The 14,496-nt window shown below is 47.5% G+C and overlaps 1 protein-coding gene across 2 annotated transcripts in view; it reads left to right on the top strand.

The window, feature by feature from the left end:
- Positions 1-14,496, top strand: part of glipr2 (GLI pathogenesis-related 2) — a 118,404-nt gene that overhangs the window by 64,719 nt on the left and 39,189 nt on the right. For both annotated transcript variants that reach the window (XM_070862903.1, XM_070862904.1), the window contains exons 4-6: positions 6,866-6,943; positions 7,517-7,765; positions 9,470-9,688. In XM_070862903.1, the coding sequence (XP_070719004.1) occupies positions 6,866-6,943; positions 7,517-7,765; positions 9,470-9,688 (546 nt within the window). The remainder of the gene's footprint in view (positions 1-6,865; positions 6,944-7,516; positions 7,766-9,469; positions 9,689-14,496) is intronic.

Here is a 14,496-nt window from a genome sequence, read left to right as displayed (position 1 = left end):
CACAAAGTTCCAGATCTGCATCTATCCCTGGCCACCAAACGTGTGCCCTGGCAATTGCCTTCATCATGACAATGCCCGGGTGCTCATTGTGGAGTTCTCGGATGAACACCTCTCTGCCCATCTGGGGCATGACTACTCAGTTTCCCCATAGTAGGCAATTGGCCTGAATCGAGAGTTCATCCTTGCGCCTGTGAAATGGTTTAAATTCCTCAGGGCATGCCCCGTAAGTGGCTGCCCAGCCCCATTCAGGACACATTTCTTGACTAAAGATAGTAACGGGTCTCTATTTGTTCAGACTTTGATCTGACGGGCTGTCACGGGTGAGCCTTCGCTTTTGAAAGTTTCAACAGCCATCACCATCTCAGCAGCATGCTCAGTTGCCCCCTCGGTGGTGGCTAGTGGGAGCCTGCTGAGTGCATCGGCGCAGTTTTCAGTGCCCGGTCTGTGCTGAATTGTATAGTCATAAGCGGCTAACGTGAGTGCCCACCTCTGTATGCGGGCCGACGCATTTGCATTTATGGCCTTGTTGTCGGCCAAAAGGGACGTTAGGGGTTTGTGATCTGTCTCCAGCTCAAATTTCCTGCCAAACAGGTACTGATGCATTTTTTTACTGCATATACACATGCAAGCGCTTCCTTTTCTACCATCCCGTAGCCCCTTTCTGCCTGGGACAGACTTCTGGAGGCATAAGCTACCGGCTGTAACTGACCCTTGGCATTCACATGCTGCAACACACACCCGACCACATAGGACGACGCATCGCACGTTAAAACAAGTTTCTTACATGGGTCATATAGCGTTAACAGATTTTTGGAGCACAACAAATTGCGTGCTCTATCAAAAGCCCTTTCCTGGCTGTCCCCCCAGACCCATTCGCGACCTTTGCGTAGGAGCACGTGTAGCGGCTCTAGCAGCGTGCTCAATTTGGGAAGAAAGTTACCAAAATGGCTCAGGAGCCCCAGGAACGAACGCAGCTCCGTCGTGTTACGGGGTCTGGGTGCTCTCTGGATCGCTTCCATCTTGGACGCAGGAGGTCTAATCCCGTCTGCTGCTACCCTCATCCCCAGGAATTCTACCTCTGGAGCTAGGAAGACACACTTCACCTTTTTCAGTCACAGACCTACCTGGTCCAGTCTGCGTAGCACCTCCTCCAGGTTGTGGAGGTGTTCTTCAGTATCGCAACCTGTGATGAGGATGTCGTCTTGAAAAACCACCGTCCTTGGAATCGACTTGAGGCGGCTTTCCATGTTTCGTTGAAAGATCGCGGCGGCCGAGCGAATCCCGAACGGACATCTGTTATACTCAAACAACCCCTTGTGTGTCATGATGGTGGTCAGCTTCTTCGACTCACTCGCCAGCTCCTGGGTCATGTAAGCTGAGGTCAGGTCCAATTTTGAAAAAAGTTTGCCACCGGATAGCGTCGCAAAGAGGTCCTCCGCTCTCGGTCGCGGGTACTGGTCTTGGAGTGACACCCGATTGATGGTGGCCTTGTAATCACCACATATCCTGACCAACCCATCCGCCTTGAGCACTGGCACAATCGGGCTCGCCCAGTCACTGAATTCGACTGGCGAGATGAGGCCTTCCCTCAACAGGCGGTCCAATTCGCCTTCTATCTTTTCCCGCATAACGTATGGCAATGATCTAGCCTTGTGGTGTACTGGCCTGGCGTCTGGGTTTATGTGAATCACTACCTTGGTCAACCATGAAAGTGCCAATGCCGGGTTGAAATAGTGAGTCAAATTTGTCCAGGACCTGTGAGCATGATATTCGCTTCACAGAAGAAATTGCATCGACATCGCCCCATTTCCAGTTCATGACAGCAAGCCAACTCCTCCCCAGCAGCACGGGACCATCCCCTGGGACAATCCAGAGTGGCAACCTGTTCTCCGATTCTTTGTGGGTCACGACTACCATGGCGCTGCCGAGCACCAGAATGATCTCCTTTGTATATGTCTGTAGCTGTGCGACAATCAGCAATAATTTTTGGCCTCCTGGCCTTGGACGCCCACAACTTGTCGAACTGTTTGATACTCATCAGGGACTGTCTGGCCCCCATGTCTAGCTCCATTGATACTGGGATGCTGTTGAGGAGCACTTTCATCATTATCGGTGGTGTCCTGGTGTATGAACTGTATATGTGCTCCACATGAACTCGATGAATTTCAGCTTCCAGCGATTTCCCCCAGTGTCCATTTGGCCTCGTAGGGCTTATATCGGGCCCGTCCTCCTCGTACATCAACCTGGCTGCAGGCTTCCTGCACATACGCGCCAAGTGACCGCTGACGTTACAGTTTATGCAGGTATATTGCTGATACCTGCAAGCTCTGGCTGTGTGTTTGCCTCCACACCTCCAACATGAGCCGTTGTTGGAAACAAAAGGCCCATTACCAGTCGATCGTCTCTGACTGTCTCTGTAACTGTCCTTAAGCGCACCATTGACAGGTGTTGATGGCCCGATTACTGGTCGCATTGTCCCTTGCGATGGCATGAATTGCCATTCAGCTAGCCATTGTCTCTGTTGAATTCCCCCTTTGGGTTCGACTACATGCTCAGGCATGTCCGATTGCCCCCGTCTGCCTGGGGAACTGTGTGCTGCGTTAACAATGTTGACTCCCTGTCCATTTGCTGCATTTAAACCAAGATTTTTGTCAAACATCATTCTGGTCTCTTCCTCCCCTGAGATAAATGTCTGGGCCATCAAAGCCGCCGTTTCCAGGGTCAAGTCTTTGGTCTCAATCAGTTTCCTGAAAACCCCAGCGTGCCCGATGCCCTCAATAAAAAAGTCTCGCAGCATCTCCGCTCTGCATGCATCTGGGAACTTACATCGGTTCGCCAGTCGCTGGAGGTCTGCCACGAAGTCTGGAATGCTTTTCCCTTCTCGCCGCCGGTGCGTGTAAAACCGATGTCTCGCCATGTGCATGCTGCTCACCGGTTTAAAGTGTTCCCCGATCAACTTACTGAGCTCTTCAAAAGTCTTGTCCGCCGACTTCTCTGGCTCGAGAAGGTCCTTCATCTGGGAGTACGTCCTGGACCCACAAACCGTCAGGAGATGAGCCCTGCGTTTGTCGGCCGAATCCTGTCCCAGCCATTCCTTAGTGACGAAACTCTGCTGTAGTCTCTCAATAAAATCGTCTCAATCATCACCAACACAGTACCTCTCGTCTGTGCTGCTAGTGGCCATGCTCGCGTGGTTTAAATCCCAGTTTCTCGTCGCCAATGATATGTCCTTACTATACAGTACAAATGCACACGAGGCCCATACTGGAGAGAAGGTCACTCTGTGACCAGTAACCTTTATTAGCCAGCATTCAAGTGAAGATGGTGGGTGGAGCTTCCCCTTTTATATCTGAAAGTCCAGGTTAAGAGTGTCTCCCACAAGTTCACCACCTCGTGGTCAGTGTTCTCACGGTGTACAACTTAGGTCAGTTTATACATGGGTTACAATGACAGTTGAATACATGACACTATGCAGACAATGTTAGTGCCCATCTTTGGAAGCGGGGCGAAGCATTCGTGTTGATGCCTTTGCTTTCTGAGAGCAGTGAAGTAAGTGCTTTGTGGTCGGTTTCAACCTCAAACCGGAGACCAAATAGATATTTTTGCATTTTCTTAACCCCGTATACACAAGCCAACACTTCTTTCTCAACCATACTGTAGGCTCGTTCGGCCTTGGGTACACTTCTGGACGCACATGCAACCGGTTGCAGTTTGCCTGACACATTTGCTTGCTGCAACACAATACCAATCCCGTACGACGACACATCACATGCTAGTACTAAACGTTTATATGGGTCATACAATACAAGTAACTTGTTAGAACATAGAAACATAAAATAGGTGCAAGAACAGGCCATTCGGCCCTTTGAGCCTGCACCACCATTCAATATGATCATGGCTGATCATTCAACCTCAGTACCCCACCGCAGCCTTCTCTCCATACCCCCTGATCCCTTTAGCCATAAAGGCCACATCTAACTCCCTATGTCCAACGAACTGGACTCAACAACTTTCTGTGGCAGAGAATTCCACAGACTCACAACTGTCTGGGTGAAAAATTTTCTCCTCATCTCGGTCCTATATGGCTTACCCCTTATCCTAAGACTGTGTCCCCTGGTTCTGGACTTCCCCAACTTCGGGAACATTCTTCCTACATCTAACCTGTCCAGTCCCATCAGAATTTTATATGTTTCTATGAGATCCCCTCTCATTCTTCTAAATTCCAGTGAATATAAGCCGAGCCGATCCAGTCTTTCCTCATATGTCAGTCCTGCCATCCCAGAAATCAGTCTGGTGAACCTTCGCTGCACTCTCTCAATAGCAAGAACATCCTTCCTCAGATTAGGAGACCAAAACTGCACACAATGCTCAAGGTGTGGTCTCATCAAGGCCCTGTACAACTGCAGTAAGACCTCCCTGCTCCTATTCTCGAATCCCTCGCTATGAAGGCCAGCATGCCATTTGCTTTCTTTACTGCCTGCTGTACCTGCATGCCTACCTTCAATGACTGATGTACCATGATACCCAGGTCTCGTTGCACCTCCCCTTTTCCGAATCTGCCGCCATTCAGATAATATTCTGTCTTCGCGTTTTTGCCACCAAAGTGGATAACCTCACATTTATCCACATTATACTGCATCTGCCATGCATTTGCCCTTTCACCTAATCTATCCAAGTCCCCCTGCAGCCTCTTAGCATCCTCCTCGCAGCTCGCACTGCCACCCAGCTTAGTGTCATCTGCAAACTTGGAGATATTACATTCAATTCCTTCGTCTAAATCATTGATGTATATTGTAAATAGCTGGGGTCCCAGCACTGAACCCTGCGGCACCCCACTAGTCACTGCCTGCCATTCTGAAAAGGACCCGTTTATTCCCACTCTTTGCTTCCTGTCTGCCAACCAGTTCTCTATCCACGTCAATACATTACCCCCAATACCATGTGCCTTAATTTTGCACACCAATCTCTTGTGTGGGACCTTGTCAAAAGCCTTTTGAAAGTCCAAATACACCACATCCACTCTACTAGTTATATCCTCAAAAAACTCTCGAAGATTTGTCAAGCATGATTTCCCTTACATTAGCTACCCTCCAATCCATAGGAACCGATCCAGAGTCCATGGAATGTTGGAAAATGACCGCCAATGCATCTACTATTTCTAGGGCCACTTCCTTAAGTACTCTGGGATGCAGACTATCAGGCCCTGGGGATTTATCGGCCTTCAGTCCCTTCAATTTCCCTAACACAATTTCCTGACTAATAAGGATTTCATAGAAACATAGAAACATAGAAAATATGTGCAGGAGTAGGCCATTCGGCCCTTCGAGCCTGCACCACCATTCAATAAGATCATTGCTGATCATTCCCTCAGTAACCCTTTCCTGCTTTCTCTCCATACTCCTTGATCCCGTTAGCCGTAAGGGCCATATCTAGCTCCCTCTTGAATATATCCAATGAACTGGCATCAACAACTCTCTGCGGCAGGGAATTCCATAGGTTAACAATTCTCTGGGTGAAGAAGTTTCTCCTCATCTCAGTCCTAAATGGCCTACCCCTTATCCTAAGACTATGTCCCCTGATTCTGGACTTCCCCAACATCGGGAACATTCTTCCCGCATCTAACCTATCCTTCTCTCAGTTCCCCCTTCTCGCTAGACCCTTGGTCCCCTAGTATTTTCGGGAGTTTATTCGTGTCTTCCTTAGTGAAGACAGAACCAAAGTATTTGCTCAATTGGTCTGCCATAGCAGGTTTCTGGCCTTGTTAAAGGCTGTTTCTTGAGATTTACCCCAAACCCAGTCGTCACCCTTGCGTAATAACAAATGCAAGGGTCCCAGCAAAGTGCTCAACCTCGGTAGAAAGTTACCAAAGTAGTTGAGGAGCCCCAGGAACGAACGCAGCTCCATCACATTCTGTGGTCTGGGTGCATTCTTGATGGCCTCCATCTTGGAGTCCGTGGGTCTGATGTCGTCCGACACAATCTTTCTCTCCAGAAATTCGACCTCTGGCGCCAGGAAAACACACTTGGAGCGTTTCAGCCTGAGTCCCACTCTGTCCAGTCGCTTTTGAACCTCTTCCAGGTTGTGCAACCTCTTTCAGCCAGTGTGGCCGGATTTTTGCCTACCAGATCATTTGCTGTGGAGAAATAGTCGAGCCTCTCCACAAAGGCATCCCAATCATCACCACCGGCAAACTGCTGCAACGTACCAAGGGTAGCCACTTTCACGTGAAGGTCCGAAATCTCATCGCCAATTGTTATGTCTTTAGATGCTCTGATAATGACTCCAGGAGGCAGTGTGTTGTACTTGAACTGTAGTGACCTTAGTCCTTTATTGATAACTCCAGAGTGAGGATCACACCTGGTGGCCTGCCTTTTATACTAGGCCAGGCACACCTGTACAGGTAACCTACAAGTCTCCCACTGCGGTGCCCTCTGGTGGCACACCTTGTAATAGTACAAGCAGTGACCATGTAGGATAGATGACACTTACCAGGCAGGATATCCCGTATCCTGTCCATGAGTTTGAGACAGGTATTAGTAAAGCCTTGCTGGAGCAGTCTTCATGTCTTGGGACCAAAGTCAGAGGAGATACTGAGGCCAAGAATAATGATAGGTGAAGGAATAAGGGGGAGTGATTGAAGGTACGTGGTCTCCCCCAGGGCAAAGCCTCAACCTGTACCTTCACCTTTTGCTTTCCCGTGCTCCGTCACCATACAATTCCCATTGACCTCAACAGGATTGGGTGCCGTGATATCTGAGGGGGCTTCCGCTGCACACAGATCGTTCTCTGTAATTGCTTTTACTGAAATTACATTTTGTGAAATCTAATTGCCTTTCTGTAACTGTCAATGTTTCAATGTTTACAGGGCAGCAAGCCGTTGATTCCTGGTACAATGAAATTAAAAATTATGACTTCACCTCTCCCGGATTTCAGCAGAATACTGGTAATTTTCTTTTTATGAACGCACTTTATAATCAATTTCAGGACCATCGATGGGTGAAATAACAACAAGTCTTAAAGGACAAGCTGAGTCCTATTGCTGCAATAATGGAGTGCTCCTCTGTGAAGGATTAGCAGGGTAATCCCAGAGCTACAGGCACAGTGAGATGGGGGTGGAGGTGGGGGTGGGGTGGGATGAGGGTAGGGGTGGGGATGAGGCTGGGATGGGGGTGTGAAGGATCTGTTTTTAAGTATGTTTCATTAACCAACAGTGATGTAGTTATTTTCTCTTTAGTTTTGGCTATCCTCTGTTAATGTGAGTGATTAGATGTCATGCTCTTCATGCTGTACACAAGTACATTTTAATATTGCTGCATGTTGGGTGCTGTCTCTGACTGGGCGATAGGGACAGAGATGATAACCAACCAGCATCATAAAGTCTGGAGCCACTTTAATCACTGTGGTGGATACAACTCATGCACGTTATCGGACGGTAGAAGCTGTGGGTCGTACGTGCAGGCCGCTCTGTCTTGTGCCCTGTGCTCTTTGTGGATGATCCAACTATGTTCCCCTGCAGGTCATTTCACACAGCTGGTTTGGAAAGACTGCAAGGAGATTGGGATTGGCCTGGCATCTGACAGCAAAGGTCTCACTGTCGTGGTGGCTCAATTCGACCCGGCCGGTAACATCACCAACCCGGGCTACTTTGCTAAAAACGTCCTGCCCGTTGGCAGCAAGGTGAAGGAGGGCGAGGGTGGGTCAGCCCAAGGAGAGAGAGTCAAGGCACCTAGCGTGCCAGGAACAAGCCGGGTGGCACCAGTGCCAGGTATGCGGTTCTGTTCTCTAAAAAAACTCCCCTACATAGAAGACATGAAATGTTTAATGGGAATCAACTCGACTGAAGCACACCCAAAGAGAAGGTAGATTGTCCTGAGCATCTCTAAACAGCCCTGGCCACCAAGTCACCACATCCGCAAATACTTATATAAACTAGTACCAGGAGACTCGCCAGGGCTGAAAATCCACAGAGGGAATCCCGCTCGACACGTCTGCTGATAGCTCCGCCAAAGCTTGTGGGGTTTAAGGACCGGGGGGAGCAACCCCTCAATTAGGTAGATGCCCACACCGCAAGTAGAGTTACCACCCCTCCATTTTGTCCTGCAGTCTCCAGGAATTAAAGATTCATCTCCTGGATGCTGCTGTGAGCAACAATGGAGAAAAATCATCGTGGCAATAACAAATACTGATGGTTTTTCATTGTCATTTCACATTTTTCTAAATATTAAAGATGAAGAAAAAAGGTTGTTTGCGAGACAGTCGGGAATCATCCAATCAGGTAATAGAGTCTTCTTGCTCTACAATTGGCATGGAACGGTGCTGCTCCATGAGGGCGGACATGTTGGGCGACCAATGGCAGAAAGATGGGGCACCTGGTCATGTGATGAAACCTCCAGGAATACGTCCAGCCAGAGTTGGCAACCCTAAACACATGGGGTGTATTTTGAGAGACTACCTTACTGCAGAGCCCACATACTGTGTCGCAAGTTGGTGGTTCAGGGTGAAGGGTTCATCGAGTCCCCCCAGGAAGAACGGTTGTATTTAAATAAAAGCATTGCCTTTGGGAGGGGTCCTGGGTACAATCCCAGCCAACACCCTCAGGGTGGGAGCCACACGTGCTGTCTGGCAGCCTGGTATAATACAAGTGGTCTCAATGGTCATTCCACCAATGGTCTCTTTGGGACCAGGAACACGTGAGCGCCTGGCATTGGGAAACCGCATTCCGTCTTCCAATGCCGATGGCCTTCTATGGGGTAGGCAGAGAATCGACCATGGATAAAGCTTCATGGAATCCTTGATGTAAGGCCAAGAACCAGCGTATCCAGATCCTGGCCTGAATTCCGGCCAATCGGGCAGGCTCAGGCCTGCGTTATGGCTGTACCACAGCAGAAGGATCACGAATGTTCAAGCCCTAATGCATCACTGTATGACACCACAGAGTGCGGTCACATGGCCCCACAGGGTGCGGTCACATGGCCCCACAGGGTGCGGTCACATAACCCCGCAGGCATGGCCGCCAATGGTGGTGTGATTACAATCAGGGATGCTCAAGAGGCCAGAATTGAAAAATGGAGAGATCTTGGAGAGTTGTAGGGCCGGAGGAAGTAACAGAGAAAGGAAAAAAACGAGGCCCTGGAGGGATTTAAACACAAGGATGAGAATTTTAAAATTGAGGCATTGCCACATTGAGAGCCAAAGTAAGTCAGCGAGCACATGCGTGATCCATGAACAACCTTGGTGCAGGTTAAGATACGGGCAGCAGAATTTCGGATGAGCTTCAGTTTACAAAGGGTGGAAGGTGGGAGGCCGAGAAACACTCAAATACACTGTTACTTCAGGGTACTGCTACACAGCACCGAATACAGTCACATTCCCCAGAGAGAGAGAAACTGTGCTCCCTCGGGCTCAGCTCCCTCATCTCTGGGCCCTGCGGTCCCAGTCACAGTACATCACTGAGATCTCTTTCTTTCAGGTGAAAGTTCTGGAAGTTTTGCCGTGCAGTTGCTGAAATCTCTGAATGAGTATCGGATGAAGCACGGAGCGAGACCGTTAACCATGAACCCACTAATCGGCATAAAGGCTGAGAAGTGGGCAAAGCACCTGGTCACCTCCAGAACATTGCAGCACAGTGACACACCGTATGGTGAGAATATCTGGTGTCAGCAAGGCTCTGCCAGTGGACAGGTCACAGGTACGTCACATCACTGCCTGACACACTCACACACTGTTTCATGGTCAACATCAGTTGGAGAGCATACACAGGGTTTGGATATCAGAAGGTGACCATCCAGCCTCTTCCTTCCACAGTTCACGTGCAGTTTGCTCAATTCTTGACTCTATACAACCCGATTAATTCTGCAAAGTTTCACCCCTCCCTAAAGTAAATCCAGCAAATCTCCATGATCCATATATGGGTCATTTGATCATTCTTATCTGTGGTTATCCTTGGTGCAATTCCTCTGACGCACTAACATAGAATGAACTACTGTTTCACATACCCACTGCTGAGCTCATTCTATGGCTGGGAAATTCCTGGGAGTTGCTCCCACTCCACTGTATGTACGGTAAAGTGACACCTGGGGAGTGGGAACTGCTCCCAGGAATTTTCTGCCCATGTTGCACTAAAATCAGTAGACAGTAAATAACCATCTCAGGGTTTTAGAACCTCGATCAGGTCCCTTTGTAATCATCTTTCCTGCAATGAAAAACTGTGATACTCTCCGTGTTTTTTTCTTTAACTGTAGAGCTTTAAGTCTCAAAGTGGTGGTGTTGCCATGCAACTGCTGCCCTTATCCTTCTAGGTGGTCACAGGTTTGGGAGGTGCTGTGAAGAAGCCATGGTGAGTTGCTGCAGTGCATCCTGTAGATCTTACGCACTGCAGCCATGGTATGCCAGTGGTGGAGGGAGTTTAGGCTAGTGGATGATGTGCTGATCAAGTGGACTGCTTTGTCCTGGGTGGTGTCAAGCTTCTTGAGTGTTATTGCACCTGCACCCTTCCAGACAATGTTCCATCGCACTCTTCACATACTTTGGGGAGTCAGGAAGTGAGCCACTCGCTGCAGAATACTCATCTTCTGACCTTCTCGAGTAGCCACGACATTTAAGTGGCTGATCCAGTTGAATTCCTTGTCACTGGTGACCCCTGAAGTGTTGATGGGGAGGGCAAGATTCGGCGATGGTAATGTCATTGAATGTCAAGGGCAGGTGGTTGGACTCTCTTGTTGGAGATGGTCATTGCCTGGCACTTGCGTGGCCCGAATGTTACTTACCACTTGTGAGATAATGGGAGAGGCGAGAGAAAGAGAATTAAAATAAAACACCAATAATAACATGCATATAAAGGAGAAATTACTTAAAAGGCATAAAAAAAAAGAAATAAGCAAATAAATGAATGTTCATGTAGAAAAGCCTAATAGAACCCAGAGGTTAAAAACTGAGTAAGAAAATAGGTTAAAGTGCCACACACTGAACATTTTCCTGCAATCCTAGTACCACCTTGAATTTAGACAGTTGCGCAATGTTTTGTTTGATTGTTCATTCTCAGGATGTGGGAATCACTGGCATGGCTGGCATTTCAATCCCTGTTCTAGTGCAATCGTCACTAAACTGTACAACTGTACAGGGTATTGGTATAGGCCACATCTAGAGTACTGCGTTCAGTTTTGGTCTCCGTATTTAAAGAAAGATATACTTGCATTGGAGGCAGTTCAGAAAAGGTTCACTAGGTTGATTCCGGAGATGAGGGTGTTTACTTATGAAGATAGGTTGGGCCTGTACTCATTGGAGTTCAGAAGGATGAGAGATAATCTTATCGAAACATATAAGATAATGAGGGGTCTCGACAAGGTGGATGCAGAGAGGATATTTCTGTTCTGTATTTAACCCCTTGTAACCTGCATCACACCTGTCCACCAGAGGGCCTACCTGTTGGAGTCCCAAGGGATCCCAGCATCCCTTGGGAGCACAGTATATAAGCAGGCCACCCACGAGTTCCCTGCACTCTGGAACTACAATAAAGGAGCTAAGGTCACACTTGCTCATTCCTCACAGTGCTCGGTCTGACCATTTATTATGAGTATAACAATTTCCACTCATGGGGGAAACTAGAACTAGGGGGCATAGTCTCAGAATAAGGGGCCGTCCATTTAAAACTATGAGGAGAAATTTCTTCTCTTTGAGGGTTGTAAATCTGTGGAATTCTCTGCCCCAGAGAGTTGTGGAAGCTGGGTCATTGAATAAATTTAAGACAGAGATAGACAGTTTCTTAACCACTAAGGGGATCAGGGGTTATGGGGAGCGGGCAGGTAAGTGATGTTGAGTCCATGATCAGATCAGCCATGATCTTATTAAATGGCGAAGCAGGCTTGAGGGGCCAAATGGCTTACTCCTGCTCCTATTCCTTATGTTCTTATGCACGATCACTGATGTGTTTAATGCTGAGTTCTCATCTGTGTTTATTTTAGGATATCTGTTGAATCCTATTAAATATTCATCATTGTGCTTCCCAAACCCGCGACCTCTACCACTAGTAGGACAAGGGCAGCAGGCACATGGGAACACCTGCAAGTTCCCCTCCAAGTCACACACCATCCCGACTTGGAAATATATCGCCGTTCCTTCATCGTCGCTAGGTCAAAATCCTGGAACTCCCTGCCAAACAGCACTGTTGGAGTACCTTCACCACATGGATTGCAGCAGTTCAAGAAGGTGGCTTCACGGTGGCAATTAGAGATGGGCAACTAATGCTGGCCTTGCCAGTGACACCCACGTCCCATGAATGAATAAAAAAAACACTGTATAAGCAATACTATGAATCTTAAATTGTTGTAAAGTGTACATTGGGACAAGGGATAGTTAAGCCATGTGTGGAAGGTCCTGAGGGAATGTCTACAGAATGAAATTTTCCATTAAAGAAATATTCCTTTTATCGCTGTTTATACATTTGGTTCTGGTGGCATTGTGTTTCTAGACACTTCCCCTCTCACTAAAATCTTACGGCAATGTCAAAGTGCTATTGTCATCAGAAATGCGTCATAATAGCCTTCTCCGTACACATTACATGTTTTATACAGTATAGCAATTGCAGTTGACACGATTATGAAAAACAGCCTGTTCATTACTGCCTACAGCCTGCCAATCTATTCTATTTACAGTCTCTAAATGGTAACAGGTGATTTGTACACTAATGTCAAGTCACTATCTCGGTTTAATGCTTGTGGTGATCTTTTTAGGGGGGGGGGGCGTTGTCCAGGTTAGTGCTTTCCTGTTGGAATTGCAGCAAGATTTTGACAAAAATAAGATTCATCACCAATAGTAAGCTTTTAAGAACTTGAGACAAAGTCTGGATGAACATTGGCTGCTTATCTCCTATATTCTGTGCATAAGAACATAAGGAATAGGAGCAGGTGTAGGCCATTTGGCCCCTCAAGCCTGCTTCGCCATTTAATAAGGAATTCTTATTTTTTTTAAATCATCATTCTGCTCATCTCTAAACCCTCTATTATTCATTCTTGGAATGCTGACAAGGATGGCATTTATCACCCATCCCCAGTTGCCTACTGAGCCACTTCAGAGGGCAGTTAAGAGTGAAACCACATCAATGTGGGACTGTGGTCACATATAGGCCAGATTGGGTAAGGATAACCGGGTTTCCTTCCCTGAAGGACATTCGTGAATTTACAGCACAGAAACAGGCCATTCAGCAAAACCGGTCTGTATTACACAAGCCTCCTCCCATCCCACCCTTCTTCATGTATGTTCATATCTAACCCTATCAGCATATCCTTCTATTCCTTTCTCCCGCATGTTATTTCCAGATTTTTTTGTTGAACTGAATTCAAATTCTCAAACTGCCATGGTGGGATTTGAACTCTCGTTCATATGGGATTGCTGGTCTAGGACTCTGGATCTCAAACACAACCACTACACCACCATACCTTGACCAAAGTTACACACAATAGGACATATTTTCCACTCCCGTACATTGGCAGCACAGGTAAGCAGTAAGCTAGGGAAGTGGAAAATCAGAGGCCAATGCCGAACAGCAGAGGTTTGCTGCTCAGTATCTTCCGAATGGGCAGCACAGGGGGAGCAGGAGGCTCTTGCTGCCTTATTAAAGCCTCAAAGACAAATCAGATTATGCAGGAACCTCCCTACCCCATGATTTTTGATCTAGCGTGCCTATTACATGGAATTAGTGCCATGTGCCTGAATAAACAGTGGCACAGCAATGAAGATGCACAGCCAGGAGATGCCACCTCCTAATCTTCTTAATCTGTGTGTCCAGTGGTTTGCTGAGCGTTTTTTTGCATTTCAGTTTCATTTATCCTTTTTTTCTCCTCTGCCTGTCTGGTCTGGTTGGATGGACAGTGCATTTTTTTGAATTCCTTTTGCCCTTTGGGAGCTGGAGGACAGGGAGGATTTCCAGAGGATTCATCAGAGGGATGTCTGATGTCTGCCTATACCTGAGGCAGGTGACACAATCGCCCAGGTTATGGTCCCACCAGATCGTACCACAGCTCCTGAGGTATATCACAGCTGATACCAGCCTAGTAATATAGATAGAAAAGAAGGACGTGACAGGGTCCATTGAGTCTGTTCACCCTGGCATGGTGTGGTGTCTACGCAACATTATTCCCACCCTCCCACCCCACCACACAGTCAGGCAATCACCCGGAAGAGGCCTGAAAAAACCTGAAGCCAATTTAAGAAAATAACTCTGGAACGACATCTTGATTTAATTACACAATTTTAATTTGACTTGGTGATTTGTTTTAGTGCTGTCCTCTCCCTGTTTATTTTGCCTGGTGTCATTTTACAAACCCCAATGTCACTGTACTGATCCTGCTCAAAAATTGTCCCAGTTCTTTTGGCCTTGTATTTTGTGCCCAGAGTGCCTCCTCATGATGGATCCCTTGACCTGAAGGCCTATAATAGGTACCAAAAATCAATTTTAGGCCAATTACTTGATCAATGAGAAGCAGATAGCTTTAGCTGGCC

This window comes from Pristiophorus japonicus, chromosome 20 (genome assembly GCF_044704955.1).
Source record: "Pristiophorus japonicus isolate sPriJap1 chromosome 20, sPriJap1.hap1, whole genome shotgun sequence".
Classification (NCBI taxonomy): Eukaryota; Metazoa; Chordata; class Chondrichthyes; family Pristiophoridae; genus Pristiophorus; species Pristiophorus japonicus.
This window is presented reverse-complemented; position numbering and strand designations above follow the sequence as displayed.